This window comes from Pleurodeles waltl, chromosome 1_1 (genome assembly GCF_031143425.1).
Source record: "Pleurodeles waltl isolate 20211129_DDA chromosome 1_1, aPleWal1.hap1.20221129, whole genome shotgun sequence".
NCBI lineage: Eukaryota > Metazoa > Chordata > Amphibia > Caudata > Salamandridae > Pleurodeles > Pleurodeles waltl.
The window spans coordinates 528,025,065-528,043,256 of record NC_090436.1 but is presented as its reverse complement, the minus strand read 5'-3'; the positions used below and the strand labels follow the sequence as shown (position 1 = coordinate 528,043,256).

At 42.1% G+C, this 18,192-nt stretch overlaps 1 protein-coding gene across 4 annotated transcripts in view; it reads right to left on the bottom strand.

Moving 5' to 3' along the window:
- Positions 1–18,192, bottom strand: part of FAM81B (family with sequence similarity 81 member B) — a 408,082-nt gene that overhangs the window by 355,662 nt on the left and 34,228 nt on the right. For 3 of the 4 annotated variants that reach the window (XM_069225555.1, XM_069225546.1, XM_069225537.1), the window contains exon 2: positions 12,327–12,398. In XM_069225555.1, coding sequence (XP_069081656.1) covers positions 12,327–12,376 — 50 coding nt within the window. In that variant the 5' untranslated portion in view covers positions 12,377–12,398. Of the gene's footprint in view, positions 1–9,452; positions 9,564–12,326; positions 12,399–18,192 lie in introns of those variants that run through there. The other variant, XM_069225562.1, reaches the window with a different exon arrangement.

Below are 18,192 nucleotides of genomic sequence, written 5' to 3'. Positions count from 1 at the left end.
AAACTGTGTGTGCAGTTTCACTGCCACTGCAACTTGGCATTTAAACTACTTACCTAGCCTTAAACTCCCCTTTTTTTTACATATAAGTCACACCTAAGATAGGTCCTAGGTAACCCGTAAGGCAGGGTGCTATGTAAGTAAAAGGCAGGACATGTAATTATAAGTTTTATATGTTCTGGCAGTGAAAAACTGCCAAAGTCGTTTTCACTACTGTGAAGCCTGCTCCTCTCAGAGGCCAGCATTGGAAATGTCCTTATATACTTTTAAGTGGTAATTTCTGATCTGAGAGTAGTACCCTTGTCATTTCTGGTATGTTTGGGATGGTAGTGAGAAATCCCACTTACTAGTGAAGTTGGATTTTACTTGCCTACTGTTTTAGAAATGCCACTTTTAGAAGTCAGCATTTCTCTGCACTTACTGCTCTCTGTGCCTTACAGCCTGTCTCCAATCCACGTCTAATCTGTGCTGGTTGACAGCTCCCCATGTGCATTCCACCAAGGCAGCCATAAACTCAGGACACTCAACTGCATCCGCATTCATCTGCATACTGATGGGTCTTCCTGGGCAGGAAGGGTGAAGGGGATCTCACTTACACGTCAAGGGCCAGTGGCCTGCTCTCACACAAAGGACTGATAATCCCCTACAGATCTCCTGGCAGACAGGACTGGGTTGAAAGGGGAACTGATGCACTTCAAAACCACTCTTTGAAGTTTTCCTCCACTTCAAAGGCGCATTCAGGTATATATACTGGGTCTGTGACCCCCTCAAATCAGACACTTCTGGATCCACAACTGGACTTTGTCCGAGGGACTGCCTGCCTGCCCAAATAACTTATCTAGACTGCTTTGCTGGAAAGGCTGCTGACCTACTTGTTGTCCTGCTGCCTGCTGGCACCTGACTCTGCTGGGAGGACTCTGCATAGCTCCACAAGTGATCTCCAAGGGCTTGGATTGAGCTTGCCTCCTGTTCTGAAGTCTCAGGGATATCAAAGACTTCACCAAATAGAAGAAAATCCAGTACGTCAGAAAATCGATGCAACACCTCGAAAATTCACTGCAATGCCTGCCGGATCGAAGCAGCACCTGTCTCGTGACTGAAGAATTGGCGCATCTTCTGCCGGGTCGACACAGTGCCTGTTGCCACTTCACAATGCGTTCTGGATTTTCCACGCATCGTCCCTGGGTGTCAAAATATCCCGCATTTCAGTGAGGAACCAACGCTGCGTTCCCGGAGACCTACGCATCACCTTGCTGTGTGGAAAGAAACTACACATCGCCTTCGCTGTACTGGAAAAAACAACTTATAACTCTACTTTTCCAATTCATCTCCTCCTCTGCAGCCTTCTGTGTCGTTATTTTTTAAGCATCCCAGGTACTGTGTGTTAAAAAAGTGCAACCACTGAATTGTAAGGATTAAGACTCATCGAAACCTTTAAAAAGTGATATTTTGACTTGGGCATATTGGATTTTTGTCATCTTGGTCTTATTGTATTCAGATAAATATTACCTATTTTCCTAAATTGGTGTGGAGTACTTTCTGTGGTGTTTTCAGTGTTACTGTATGAGTTATTGCACAACTGCTTTCCATATTAACTTCGAAGTTAAGCCTGCCTGCTCTGTGCCAATCTACTGGAGGGTGAGCACAGGATAATTAGGTTGTGTTGCAACTTACCCTGACTAGGATGGTGGTCCCTACTTGGACAGGGTGCATACTTCAGCCAACTAGAGACCCATTTTCTAACAGGATCTGTGCCAAAGAATCAGAGAATACTTTAATTTAGATAAGATATGACGCATAATGCACAGAAGAGGCTGATCACAAAGCAAATTTTATTTTGTGTTGCAAACTCTCCCTTTGCTGCACGAGAGATGGTCAAAGCAAAAGGCCTTTTCACAGAATGGCATAAACATTCATGAAACACAACAGGCTTTTTTGCAGTTTAAATCCAGATTGCCTAGTGACCCTTATCCTCCTGCTTTTTTGTCCCCTATACTCCGCATCCTCAATCAGCTCTTTAACAGCTTGTTAGAAGTTTGTCCTGGATGAAGGTAAATGTGCTGTGCAAGTCCTGCTCAGTCTTTCAGTGGCTTATGATACTGTGTCACATTCAATCTTATTAAAACGCAAGAAGGAGTTATGTATTGGAGGCAATGTTGGCTTAATTATTTCTTGGAAAGAAGAGAAGCTACAGAACTGGCTTGCTCCTTATACCTCATCAAGCAAGAGGCTAGTTAGTTCTGGGGGTACAACAGGGCTCTTCCTTATCTCTACATTATTCAATATCTATATGGCCCTCTTAGCTAAACTCATTGAATCCTATGTGTTAGAGACCATTTCATATGCCAGTGATACCCAGTTGCGCCTTACTTTCGACCCTTCATCCACAGGCAATGCCATGACCTTTAACTCCTGCCTGATGGATGTTGTTCACCAGCTCTGTGGGAGGCATCTGTAATGTAATGCAGAAAAGAACTAAGATTCTCCAGTTTGGACAAGTAAGGGTACACTGGCTAAATACTGGCTCAATGAGAGGCCTTTCCTCGCCCTCTGCACCTATCTCAGTAGGTTAGAATCTAGGTGTAAAGCTTGAGGACAACCTTCCCTCAAACCTCAGATTCTGTCTGTGGCTGGAACCTGCTTTGCGCTGTGCCACTCAGTCAGAAAGTTTCTTGACCTACTTCTCCAGATGGCTCATAGGATGGTGGTCCATCTGATGATAACATCTAGAATGGACTGTGTTAACACTGTATACCTAGGCATGCTAGAGTGATGGCTCAGGAAACTCCATGTGGTACAGAATGTAGTGGCCTGCTTCATCTTTGGTATTCCCAAGAGGGAGTCCATCTCACATCATCTACGCCATCCTCATTGGTTCCCCCGACACGAAATGGTTTATTTTCCAGGCTCTCACTCATTGGTCCTTTTACAAGCAAGGCACACTCCATTTGATTGATGGGATTGTACATTATCAACCTTCTAGAATCCTTTGATCTGCCTTGGCACTTTTATCCTGGTGACAAGATTCCACTGGGTTAGAAATGGTGGGCGCTCTTTTTTGTTGTCGCTAGCTTAGAATGGAAATAGCTCCCACTGTCACTTCGGGCCACTTGCTACTCGCAAAAGTTTGCTACATGTGAGGGAACCAGGGTTCCACCAGAGTTTAAACACCGAGCAGATTTCAGAAAAGACCACCACTAAACACATTATAGGAGAGCTAAGGTGTTGAAGAAACAATAAGGCATGCTTGAACTTAACCAGGCCGGCACTCCACAAAACAAGAATTAAAGATATTTTAGCAAATGCACGAAAAATGTGAAAACAGATTAAAATGTAATAGATTTCATACAGGGCACTCATCGCAGGGACATACAATGGCTGAAGGGTCAAACTGGCCTAGGGGGAAACATAAATGTTTTCTAATTGTCCCAGATCTAAATCTGGTCAACAAGATATGGTCCCAAGTATTAAACACCATATCAAAATATTGCTCTGGACCCATAGTGGTTCCTATCATAGAATGTCTGGCACTGGTTGATTTAGTTAATTCCACCGCCTCCCTGTCATGCAGCTTAATGCCCAGAACATTTATTTTCGACCAACAATTCCCTTTTATACTTAAATTCCTGGGATTTAAAAAGATCGAAGGTCTGTCTGCTTTGGTGCAGACCTGTTTGATATAGGAGAGCCCGTAGAAACTAATCTTACCAAAATCTTTGTCATGGCCTGCAGCACTACAAACCTTAAATCTTGTCCTGTTTGATATAGGAGATCTATGGGATTTGAAGACCCTGGTCGCAGTATTATTGATAACCTCCCTGTTAAATGTAATGTGCAGATTACACCAGATCGAGCATTGTAACAATAAGTGACCAAATTAATATAATCTCCAAAAAAGGCAAGTCCCATCTCCTCATGAATAGCATAAGAAGGAAAGCTGACTGGGAGACTTAAAATACAGCCACAAACCATATTTCCTCAGCCTGTAAAACCCTGACATTTTTATAACCCCAGACGTCTGACCCTTAGGTTAATATGGGTCACGACTTTCTCTTATACACTTCAGAATTGGGATGATAGGCTTCCATCCAATTGAGGATGCCAAATTAAACAAGAACCCAGAATCTTTAGAAAATCCCTATGTTCTTTTGGCCAGGCACAACGCCCATGAGCCTAGCAAGTCAAAGGTTACTCCAGAAAAAGGCAACTCATGAGTTCTTTACATTGCTTTGCCCTGGGTAGCCTGGCAACAAGGCTTTGTTGGGGGTACAGGACATGACAAAGGTTTTGTGTAAGATTAGTTTCTAAAATTAACGTGCCATAATATCAACAAAGGCATCCAACAAAAGTTTAAGCCCATTCAAGGTTCTTGCTAATATCACACTGTTGGACTTTTTTGCTTATGCAGGGTCATCCTCAATCTTTTTGCCTCCTGCCTCCTATTTTTCTGACCTGTTGCTGTTGGATTTTGAACTCTGAGCACTTTACCACTGCTAACCAGTGCTAAAGTGCATATGCTCTCTCTGTAAAATTTATATGTGATTGGTTTATCCATGATTGGCATATTTGATTTACTAGTAAGTCCCTAGTAAAGTGCACTAGAGGTGCCAGGGCCTGTAAATCAAATGCTACTAATGGGCCTGCAGCACTGGTTGTGCCACCCACATAAGTAGCTCTGTAATCATGTCTCAGACTTGCCACTGCAGTGTCTGTGTGTGCAGTTTTAACTGTAAATTCGACTTGGCAAGTGTACCCACTTGCCAGGCCTAAACCTTCCCTTTCCTTACATGTCAGACACCCCTAAGGTAGGCCCTAGGTAGCCCCAAGGGCAGGGTGCAGTATATGGTTAAGGTGGGCCATATAGTAATGTGTTTTATATGTCCTGACAGTGAAATATTGCTAAATTCGTTTTTCACTGTTGCAAGGCCTGTCCCTCTCATAGGTTAACATGGGTGCTACCTTTAAATCTGATTAAAGTGTAGATTCCCTTTGGGAGCGGATGGACATGTGGAGTTTGGGGTCTCTGAGCTCACAATTTAAAAATACATCTTTTAGTAAAGTTTATTTTAAGATTGTGCGTTTGAAAATGACACTTTTAGAAAGTGAGGATTTTCTTGCTTATACCATTTCTGTGACTATGCCTGTTTGTGGATTCCCTGTCTGGGTCAGTTTGACAGTTGGGCTGGTTGCACCTCACACTAGACAGTGACACAAAGGGAGCTGGGGTGTAGTCTGCATTTCCTGATGAGCCATCTGTGCTAGGAGGGAGGGGGGGAGTGGTCACTTACACCTGAAAGGGCTGTGCCTGTCCTCACACAATGCCGTCTCCGACCCCCTGGTGAGTGTCTGGGGCCTGGCCCGGGCAAGGCAGGATTTCACATTCAAAAGAGACTTTACTTTGAAGTAGGCCTACTTCAAAGGAGAAATTGGGTATAAGAAGGGCACCCAAAACCACAGACTTTAGAAACACTTCTGGAACCAAGAGGAACCTCTGCCTGGAGAAGAGCTGAATAGCTGAGGAAGAAGTGCTGCCCTGCCTGTGACTGTGCTTTGTGGAGCTTTCCTGCAGTGCTGCTTCTGCCAGAGTAAGAGGGCAAAGACTGGACTTTGTGTGCCTTCCATCTTGTGAAGAAATCTCCAAGGGCTTGATTTAGAGCTTGCCTCCTGTTTGAAGTCTCAGGGACAGCAAAGACGTCTCTCTGCCAGCACCTGGAGTCTCTGGAGAGACTCCTGCTCTGACAAGTGGTGCCCTATCCAGTCCCTGGGCCCTTGAAAGGAAAGCTGGTGGAAATCCAAGGAAATCGACTTCGGATGATTCTGGACCGACGCAGCTGCTGAATCCGGGGACGCCGCCTACACCCGACGCCGTGACCTTCGCTGGAACGCGAATCTCTTCGCAGGTCCGACGCTGCTGCAGCCCCGCTGAAGTCCGCGACTCCATGGAAGTCGCCGCACCACGCCGTGACTGACGCCGCTCGAAGTGTGCGGATTCAACGTTTCGCAAAGACGCCGCGATCCTCGACTTCGCGCATCGGCTTGTTTTCACTCTTCCCCAAAGGTACTGTACCTGGGGGTCTACGCGACTCCGTGTCCGGCGCCGCTGATGTCGGCTTGTTGGGAACGACTCCGTCACGGCGCCGTGTTAACCACTCATCGAAGCATTTTTGTTTTTAAGCGCTATTTTTGAGTTTAATCTTTAAAAATTCATAACTTGACTTGTGTATGTCGGATTTTTGTCGTTTTGGTCTTGTTTTGTTTAGATAAATATTTCCTATTTTTCTAAACTGGTGTTGTGTCACTTTGTAGTGTTTTCATTAAGTTACTGTGTGTGTTGGTACAAATACTTTACACCTAGCACTCTGAGGTTAAGCCTACTGCTCTGCCAAGCTACCAAGGGGGTAAGCAGGGGTTAGCTGAGGGTGATTCTCTTTTACCCTGACTAGAGTGAGGGTCCTTGCTTGAACGGGGGTAACCTGACTGTCAACCAAAGACCCCATTTCTAACACACACCATCATCCAATAATACGGGCACCCCCTTATTCTTCACCTTGGTCATATCCCTGCCCTATGTGATCATCACTGCTTTTAACCCTTGAAAACACAATAAAAACAGCACAGGGGCAAGCACGTAGACCTGCTGAATCACCTGGGACAGCCCAAAAGACTCCGTACTTTGACCTCTAACCCCATATCTAACTTGGGGCTCTAGGTCACAAAGGAAGGCACATAAAAAAGTAACAATACCCTTCTCAAACCCCCAAAATTCTAAAATTCTCACAGCTTTGATCTAACAACGCTGTCAAAAGTACAGGAAAGACCCATAAAGGCTAGGTAAATGGAACTGCGTTTAGTAACATACCGTCCTATCAAAAGATGTAAATTAGGACATTGTTCATACCTAAGCCTGCCCTGAAACGATACTGCACCCTTTACATGACATGGGTGTCCGTCATCCATGTTGTTAGCCCATCAAGAAACACCCGGCCCATCATTTTTACAGCAGAGTCTAACAGAGAAATTGGGGTGTAACAACTGGAGCACAACTGGAGCTCACAAGGTTCCTTTTTGTTAAATACACTGTCTATGATTGAAGAGTGTCAAGAATGAGGGATGGAAGACTTTCAAGCACAATTTATGTAGTTAGTAAGCAATGAAGATGTGTTTAAAATGTCAAGAAATAATGATTTCAACATGCAACATGAATGATGTTAAAATAAGTGTCAAATGCAAAAATAAAATTGTAGTAGGCAATCATACTTATATGTGCTAGGCCTGAAACACTAAGACACTGCCATATTAGGGTTAACTAAACTAAACTAAAAGTGTTGTAGAATGAGCACAAGGCTTGACCTTGACCTTTTGAGAGATTTGTTTTTCACAATTAACTGCTGTTGTGCAAAATGTTTTTCTTCTCATGTATACAGATGTTTCTACTAAAAAAAGCTAGATATGAGTGTTCACAAAGGAGGATATGAATGGGAGGATAAATCATGAGAAATGAGGTCCTTGCCAGCTCTCCCCTGCTGCCAGCCTCTTCCACAGCTGACTGGAGAACCACTCCCACTTTAGGAGACAGTCTCACCAGCCAGCAGCCTCGCCAGACAGCAGACCCCTCCTGCCGCAATGGTGGTCCCATTCACCCTAGGCCCAGGTTCCTGTGCCCCAGGCACCGCATCCTTGCCACTTCTTGCTGTTCCCCTGCGACCTTTCCTGCTTTTTCACACCTCCCGCCTTCCCAACAACCCTCCCAGGACCAATGTCATGGAGGCCGCAGTGCAGCTTCATTGAACCGGTCCTTGCCAGCTCCCCCCAGCTGCCAGCCTCTTCCGCAGCTGACTCGAAGGCCGCTCCCGCTTCAGGAGACAGTCTTACCAGCCAGCAGCCTCACCAGACAGGAAACCCTCCTGCCACCGTGATCCCAGTCACCCTAGGCCCAGGTTTGTGTGCCCCAGGCACTGTGCCCTAGCCACTTCCTGCCTTGCCGTTCCCCTATGACCTTTCCTGCTTTTTCATGCCCCCCCCCAGTTCCCTCCCAGGACCTATTTCATGAAAGCCGCAGCGTGGTCAGGCAGCGGGCACGCCAAAGGCAAGCTCGTCTGTGCCTGTCCGCACCTGGACCGCGCCCAGCACCAAGAACCTGTGTGCAAGATACCTTCTGTTTCTAAATTCTATACTTTGTAATGGGTGAAAATGTAAACAATGTGTTTTAGGGATAAATATAAACAAAGTTAACTCTTCAGTTTCATTTTCTCCCATTTCAAAGTGTTGCACTTACATATTACAGGCATCTTGCTCTCAGTGGCTTGCTTGGAGACACAGTGTCATATTTAAAACTAAAAAAGGGGGTAATTTTTTAAGTGGGTGAAATTTAAAGTATAGAAAAATGTTCCTTATTCTGAACATTTCTGCAGAAAGTTTTTCTGCACTTTCAATTACTCCCATGCAAAACAAAATATGGTGTTAGTGATATACATGTAACGTGCCACATATGGCAAAAGGTATGGTCTTTGCCACAAGTACAAATGACACAGGATCTCATTCACCCATACACATAAATCTTATTCTTACGTACACATATTCATATATCCCCAAAGACCACCCTCTCACTGACACACATGGCAGCCTTGACATAGTGCTCCCAGTTAAAGTATTCTGTTCAAACCATAGCATGTGGCTCTATGGACATTAGGTTTAAAGTCAATTAAGTTGGGGGTCAGGTATCACTGCACAAGTGCTTTGGCCTTCAGTAGCTCACAAAGATTTCCACTGATCAGAAGTAACTCTCACTACAGAAAAGTATGGAGACCGCTGGATTAGACTAGTTAGAGGCAAGAATGATCTTTATGCCCACCCTTCCACATCTTGTCACTCACTGAGGGATGCTTGCGGGTCTGTGAGTCTCATTCATCCATCTCCACATTTTGGCTATGTGGTTAGTTAAACCAGTCGACATCATTTAGCGACATTCCTCAATACTTCCCTTTATTGGTCGAGTTTTAGAATGCCCCGCAGTTGCTCGTCTGTAGCAGCGCTCTCCTTCGAACCTTCAGCAGTCGTGTCTCTCAGGGAGTTTTATCGCCAGATTTACATTCTTATAACTGAAAACCCGTGTTCATAATGGAGTCCCTCTCTTTCACAGGAGGTTGCTGTAGTCGTGCAGTGTAAAAGCATCGTTTGTTTTTATTTCATTTTGGTGGGCATTGCGGCACCCACTGGCGTCTTTGCGCCTGTTCTAATTCTAAATTATAGAGCGACTCTTCAGAATCTCAAACCCTCTGCGGACCCCCAGGAAAAGTTCTGCAACGATGAAATTTCTGAAACGTGTGCGTAATACTTATAGGAGGAGTTTCCACATTTTTTTAAGTGTGGAATTTGATATGTGAACTCCGAGAATGGAAAATGGAGACCATTAAGCTCTAAAACAAACCCCCTACCTAAGAAACAATCTAACATACCTAGAACATGATAGCATGTTGTTCTCCCCGCTCCGGTTTGTCTTCTGTGTTCTCGGCTCTCAGATGTCAGCTCCCAGCTCTCTGCACACTCCAGCAGCTCTCACACTTCCCCCGCACCAGCTGACCGCCTCCTCAAGCTCGCCCAGGGTGACCTCCTCGCTCACCTGATAGCAATCTACCTTTGTCTTCCTCCTATTTTGATTAAGGGATTTTTTTCTGCCAGACGTGATATTGTTGGTTGACTAATCAAGTTACACAATTGCCGTGCATCAATTTGAAAAACAACACACAACATTAAGAGCAGTCTGACTTCCCCCCTGTGTCTTTTCGTTCTCGTGGGAGTATGGATTAGCAGTACCAAGGTTACTCCAAGGTCTGAGATATGCACGAAATTCACAGTCCTCACGTGCAGCAAATAATTTTATGGATTTCATTTTCTAATACATTGAGGACGTGTGCCTAACCATCCAGCAGCTGGGACAGGAATGTCTTACTCAGCTTTCTCTAGATACACATTATAGTGTGAGAAAGGTCCCAGCAGTTTCACAATTTACAAAATATGAAACTAGTCCCACAGTGCCTGTGCCTCTTGTTCACTTTGTAACTTTGAAATGCATCCTAAAAACTGCACTCTAATTACTAATATACTACAGGCCAAATATTGTGGTTTCCCTACAAAAAAGAAAACTACATAACTGCTAAAGTGCACTTTTCCTACATGAGCATTCACTGTTTAATACTTGTGTTTATACGAAAGTGAAGTTTCATCGACAAGATAAAAAAGGTTAATCACCTTTATCCTATATCCCTGCTGTACACCTTTTACATTACTCAAAAGTTAAAAGTTGCCCATTTCTACTTGATGTAGGTCAAATATCCAGTGTGTAAGGGTGGGATGGCCAAGGGGTGCTCTCTGACTCCAGTGGAGTAATGCACAATGTGATGAGGGCCCCCTGAGTATCCCATATCACACAGACATTCATTGGTCTTGAGCAGAATGGGGGCCCCCTGAAGGGCTAGGTGCCCCCCTGCACCAAAGGGACTGCTTTACGCCACTTGCCTGATTCACGATCCACTCAGCCCAATGTGATCATACAAGAGTAGACTGACAAAAAAGTAGCAGTTAGTGGACGGTCGAAGGGTACTACTGAGGCTGAGGGGGGAGGAGGGAGTACCCCCATGTCCTACTAAACACGCTGCAACTTCCAAACCTTCCATGAATGCCTGTCATGGCTGCTGCTTTCTGTGTGTTTATTAAAATCTGCATTGCATGTCATTGACCACTCCTTTGACAAACTCCTTTTCAATAGTTGCACACCTGACACTACCTATGATTGTCACTCCTTCAAATGTGCCCATATTTCACTCATGAGTTAAACATGAGTAACTACGAGGCACAGTCTAAAAAATGTGTAAATTCATGCCTTTAAATATAAAAACCTGCGATCGGAAAGATTTACTTTTTTTTTTTTTAACAAAAAATAAACATTTGATTCCTGGTATCAGGTGTAACACTGGCCATGATTTACGAAGCCATTTTCATCCGTAAACGTAAGCCTACTGCCAAAATAGCTCTGTTATACTTCAACAGAATTTTGACTCTCATAAGCAGACATTGTGGCCATGGATTTACAAAGATTCTACTGTTGTGAATCAGCATATGCGAGCACACTGGCAACTCTTTACACCTTTGTATTCCACCTAATTGTCCAAAACATACACACAGGAGTGCGCCAAAGGAAATGTTAAGAGAAACTTATGAAATAAGTAGCAAAAATCCAGTAAGGCTCAAAGTACTGTTGATTATTAGACACAAGTAAGGCTATTGCTACATGTATCAGCACATCTCAGATACACCTAAAAGATCCACATGTAAGTGTTGCTGACAGAAGGAAAACACGAGAAAAAAGTATCTCTTGCACACGTTTTCAGACATGGCAAGGCATCTAGAATTGGATATAATTATATATTAGATCCATCGTAATTCAAAGCTTATTCAATCAAAACTATTTCCTGATCAGTTATTACCTATTAGAAAGGACAACCCCCCTTCTGAAAGCCTTTTGTAGATTTCAAGCTAAAAAGCTTCCAATTCCACCATAGCTCATAGATTTGTGAATGGACTCAGATTTCATCATAAAACACGTTTCATGGAAGACTCTGCTTCATCAGGACCACATTAGGTAGATCAGCAATCATCTGCTTGTTGGGCTCAGAACCATATTGTTTTCCGAAACTCATAGATCCATAATAGAGTAAAATGCAAATCCTAGTCCTTGAATTTTTTTCTTACTAACCAAACATTGTGGTCGAAACCATGATAAGGATTATTTGTTGGTTGGCAGCAGCACGCCAACGATCCTAGTTAATGGCGAAAACTGCTTTCAGAAATGCACAGAGTGCACAGCCATTGGCCAGATAGTTGGACTGTCAAAGCGAGTTCTGAGACTTAGAAGTAAAGCCAAAAACATAATGATTATTCAAAACATTGCCATTCTACTCGGCGCAGTTTAACTCTTCATTCATTTTGAGAATATGCAGCTTTCCCTAAAAATGTATAAAGGTGATAAAGAAAGCAAGTAAAGATTAAAACAGGTGTTACTTAGAGCTGCTCTTAGTAGTAATTCACACCTCCTGATGGTACCAAAAAAAGCTAAGCATCCCTTTGCTTTAAATATTTGCAGTCAGTTATCAGACAAGTGACAGCCTTAGTGCCAGTGTTTCTGAGATGTCAAGAAACCACGTCAACGATGGATGACTACAACATTAAAATGCAAATTGTGCCAGTTGTTTACAAAGCGTATTCGTAGAGTTCATAAATGAGGTGTGATTATGGTGGGATCGTGAAGTGTGTGACCTTCATGATGGACTTACTTGTCAGGTTGGTAGTACGGGACCAGCTGAACTGAATTCTCGCGGGACATTGTTGGCAGTTGGGATAGTTATCTAAAATAAAGACCACAGATGATTTTAGTCTCAACATTGGATCCGCATACATTTTTAAACATACAGGCCCAATGATTCTTAGGTATAAATGTCAACTTTTGTGAGCCCTTTTGACATGCATTCCCCTAATATACGTGACTAAGGGCCAGATGTAGCAAAGGGTTTTTCCCATTCTGTGTCAATGGGAAAATGTGTTCTTACATATGGCCCTAAGTACTATTGTAGCTCTTAAATGGACATACTAATACAAACACTTAAATTAAAGGTATCCCCTTACGATCAATTTCTTATTTTACATACACTTTATTTATACTTTCCAAAATAAGCTTACTTGATAACTTTAGAAATTATTATTCTTTTCTATTCTCACATTCATCAAACTTTCCTGTAGCGAAAATTCTTATGCTTGCCTGGTCTTAGTTATTACTTAACAAATCACAAACAATGGCAATTGTTTTATTTTTTTTTAAAGAAATTTACATTTTAATATGCAATTAAAAAAAAAAAAATAAGCATGACAACTTCACAACTAAGCTTAGAGAAAAGACGCAAAAGGACCACCTGGGTTTGAGATAAGGCCAGGTGAGAGATGGGAGCAGGCCTTTGAATGCTTATACTAAGGGGGAAATTGGATGATGAGTGGCAGAGTGGACTCTATAGTAGTCTTTTGGTGCTCTATGCAGACAGTGTATATTGTGCGCATTAATAACATATACCTTGTGGTCTAAACATCAGTATGGCATATAACCGCTGTTGGGAACTGGATGCCTTTTTTCATTGCTCACAGATTTATGATGTTTGTTATGGTTGGTGAGAACACAAAGGGACGACAGTCCAATCTTTTTATATGCGGAGTCTCCGCAGTTGTAAGATACTACTAGCAAAATACCTTTGTGTTTAGCAACCAATTGTAAACCTGCATAAATGTATAAGTTTACCTTTGTGAATTAGGTCTAAATTATAGCATATAGATGCGCCTAGGAGTGGCATGGCATTAGTTACTTTCCTGGAATATGATTTGTGTAACTTGCCATGAGCAAGGGATACTGAATAGGTAACTTATTATAAAGAAATTGTTGAATGATTATTCAATCAATCAAGGCTCAGATGCTCACAGAATTTCTTGGTACCTCAACCTTACATACGTTAGGCAGTGGCAAGAGCAAGGAATGTATCCTTGTACATACACATAGCAATCATATGATTATCTTACGTTGAAGTTTTATAGGTCATGAGCACACATATGCATTTTCATTAATTGGTTATACTGTTTTTGCTAAAGACAGTCTTGGGGACCAGTTTTTCTAACCTTCTAGGAAGAGGAAGAAGTTATGTCTTGTGCAATGAGAAATAGCACTTTCCTAAAACATGTGATGTGTGGAAAAAGACAAAAGGGAGTTTAAAGGCTTTCTCGGTTGAAACGGTTTTTGCTGGAGTTGTGGCTGTGGTAACCTGGGCCTCAGCTACACATTAACTCATGCCTCATCAACAAACCCTACTTGCTAACAACAAAGGTTAACCACTGGGGGGGAGAGGAGAAGTGTAGGATATGGCCTCCCACTTCAACTAAACACTACACACAAGGTATCCTACAATTTATAATGCTATAGATTGGCAACCCTATTATTTTTGTCAATGGGGGATGCAGGAACTAATCCACAAATTCAGGGAGAAGCTCCAGCACTGAACCTTAATTGGAGACTATCAGCCGTCCCGTGGGCAGTGGCTTGCTGTTTGTGATTTATTTTTGGTAAAGTTTAGAAATAGGACGTCCTACATCTTTGTGTTATCAGGAATGCACCCTCTTTCTTGATTATCTTGTATTCCAATGTTGGAAACATGAAGTTGTAAAGCCTCTATTAAAAAAACCTAACCTTGATGCAACCCTCTTTAGTAACTATAGACCCATTGCTCTTCTTCCTATTGCATCAAAGCTACTTGAAAGACATGTCAACAATCAACTAACGTGCTTTCTCGAAGATCATTAACTCCTTCATCCTTCACAAATGGGTTTCATACCACAACACAGAACAGAATCAGCTCTGTTAGCTGTTATGGAAGAAACTTGCCAAAGATTGGATTTTGGTGGATACACAGCCATCATTCTATTAGATCTCAGTGCTGCATTTGACACCGTAGGCTACAATATATTACTACAAAGACTTCTGGCAATAGGAATTGAAGGCACCACATTAAAGTATTTTTCTTCCTTCCTGAAAGATAGAACTTTCCAAGTCCTTGATCGCTCTTTCTTTTCTAACACATTCTCCCGCACATGCGGGGTCCCTCGAGGCTCCTCGCTGAGCCCCACTCTTTTAAATATCTATATGTCCTCCTTAGCCAAAATCTCTTTGGTATCATATGCCGACGATACCCAGCTGGTAGTTTCTCTTTCCAGTACCAGTAATATTGTTCAAACCAATTGATCCTCTTGTCTCACGGATGTAGCTAGATGGATGGCTATTTCTAAACATAAACGTAATGATGAAATATTGGAAGTAATGATAGTTGGAAATCATGCTCCTCTTAAGTCTGCAGCCCTGGTATTGGAAGTTCTTAAAGATCTCCCTCCGCCCAAAGAAAACATAAAGAGCTTAGGCTTCTGGTTAGATTCCTTTTTTACCATGGACTGCCAATCTAAAAAGTTGTCTGCAACCTGTTTCGGCTTATTAAGAACCATTAGGAAAATTCTCAAAGTCCTCCTTTTTTCATCTAAAATACTAATCAATCAGCCCCTGATACTGTCTCGGTCAGGCTATGGTAACTCTCTTTTCCTTAGCTCTACTGGCTACGTAAGAAAGCGATTGCAGGTTGTGCAAAACACAGCTGCATGTCTGCTTATGAACACACCCAGACATTAGTCAGCTAAACCTTCTGTGGCTTCACTTCATTGGCTTCCTATGGAACAACGTATCAATTTTAAGGCCATCTGCATGACACATAAAGCCCTTCATAATAAGGGTCCACTGTTTCTCAGGCAATGTATAACACTCTATACCCCTCAGAAGGCCAGTTGGTCAACACACCCCGTTACAGGAAACCAATATGGGGAGGTAGTTATTTTTCAGTTAAAGCTGCATAACTTTGGAACTCACTCCCTTTGGAACTCCGACAAGATCAGTCGGAATCTTCCTTTCGTAAAAAACGGAAGATATTTCTATTCACAGCATATGCATCTCTGATGTTGGTGGTGTACCTTCAGCACTGGAGAGCCTCCAGGTAGCCATGCACTCTAAAACTTTGTTAAACTAAACTAAACTTATCTACTTATTTTCCTTGGTTATCTCAACTAAGGACCTTATCTCTACTTGTAAGGTGTTTGTAGGGTGTGTGTGTGTAAGATTTGTGAGTCCTCTTGTCTTGTAACAGGGACAAGCAAGCTTCCTGTTCTTTCCTTTGTCTGGATCACTATTGCTACTCCTTTATCTGTCTGTTTTATAACAAAATTGTTTTTTCTTGAATGGTTTTCAGGCCTAGTTTTTCTTCTTTTGTGAGATTATGATATACTATTTTGCTAGGGTCCAGCTTTTCAGTGTCCCTTAATACAGCCTTTTCAAAGACTATCAATTCAATCTCACATCATAATTTTCATTTGTCTGGGTAATTCATGGGGGCTAAGCCAAAGCCTTTGTAAAGCACTTAGCCTAGGCTTTGTTGATGACAGACCTTTTTCACAAAGTAACAATAGAATTATGTTTCCCTGACTTACTTCAACCAGACCAAGGTCAAGGGTATACTGGACTTAAAAGGAAATATTTTTCAATCCTGCTGCTGCCTCAATACCACCTGAAGGGACAGCCTTTGAGGGGCTGTAATAAGAGACATTTAAAAGCTGGTCCCTAGAAAAATAGGCTATTATAATCTCAGAAAAGAAGAAATACTAGGCCTGAGAAGCTTACTAGAGAAAACCCAAACAGGCATGTAAAGGAGGGGCAATCGTGATTCAAACAAAAGAAAACTATTAGGAAGGTTGCATATCTCTGTTATGAGATGAACTACAAAATCTTGCATTCCAACCCTACAAACACCTTAGTAGTAGAGATAAGGTCCGTTCTACATGTAGCTAGAAAAAACAAGTAGATAACTAAGAAAGTGGGTGGATTCCTGATAACACAAAAAATAGGACACCCTAGTTCAACACTTTACAACAAATTCCCAGGCAGTGGAACCCGCTACATTCCACCTCCCTTTGGGTTGGCCAATAGTTTCCAGTTTAGGTTCAGTCCTAGAGTTTCTCTCAGAATCTGACGATTGGTCCCTGCATCCCCTTGGGACAAAAACGCGATCAGACATAAAAGATACAAAATATCTACTGAATATATTGTCTGGTGTGGATTTTGACTCAAAGTAAGATCTCATGAAGGGCCTTCATGTAGAGGTGCTTTACATGAGCATACCACTAAAGAAGAGTGTCCACATCATTAAGAAACTATTACTAAAGGAAGAGTGGCCTCTCAAGGCCCCCACTCAGTGTATTACGAAGATGACCACACTAGCTTTGATAAGGAACTTCTTTGAATTTGAAGGTTATACCTACCTAAAACAAAACAGTACATTGAGGGGTAGTACCTTCGCACCAAGTCTGGAATACCTTTACACCCATTTGAGCAGGAACATAAATGTGATAATAATACTTTCAAAGTAGAAAAAAGAACTGAGCATCACTATGTGGATGATGTCTTTGTGATTTGGTGTGAGAGCATCTAAGAGGCCTCCAACCTCATTGAGTAGTTGAACTCTTGCAATCCATTCCTTAAATTCTCCATGAATTTTAATCAGAATGAGATGTCATTTTTGACAGTTACACTCAAGGTGGAAAATGGCAAACTAAAAATTAGAGTGTATATTAAACCAACAGACAAAAACAGCCTGTTGCACTTTGAAAGTGCGCATCCCCACTCTCTAACACATAATTTGCATGTAAAGTACTTCCTTCATATACGAAATTACTGTTCTGACATCAACGGTTACAAAATAGAAGCTGAAATCCTGACAAAAAAGCTAATTGAACATCATTGCCTCAAGAAATGGATTGATAGGTCTCGAGAAATGTTACGGCTCAAAACAACCATGGAGAAGCACTCCTGGAAGATGTACAAAGAGATAAGAAGACACTGCTGATTTTTCTCATCACCGGCAGTAACATCTCTAATGAAGTCAAGAAAATCATCACCAGAAATTGGCACATTCTTAGCAGCAGTAGATTGAAGTGTGAGAAACCTTTATTCATGTTGAGAAAAAATAGTTTGAGAGAGCTGCTTATTCATACCAGACCTAAGCAGAAAACAATTGGGGACCAACAAACCCTTTGGATCCTATCCAAAGTTACTGGCCATTTTCCTTGTGGTGGGTGCTCAGTATGTAAATTCATCACACAGTAATACAGTTGACTTAGGACCAAGTAACCCATGGGAACAGAGAAACCACACTAATTGTAACTCCATGAATGTGGTGTACGTAATTATGTTCCCATGCAAGAAGATGTATATAGCTATGTCCTAAAAAAATAAAAATCAGAATTAACGTCCACTGAAGCAAAAGTTGTTGTACACGCAACACAACACGACTGACAGCACACTACCTTGAGAAAGGCCACTTTGAAAAAACTTATACTGGACCATCAGTGAAAAAAATCAACATAAGCACAAACATGAACAAAACACTCTTAGAGCGAGAATAACATTGGGTACATAGACTGAGAACTTATGTCTCAGGACTTAATGACAACTACCATGGATACAGGTAAATGCATTAAAATAATTTCTCTCCTTTATGCTATACACCTTCTATCACC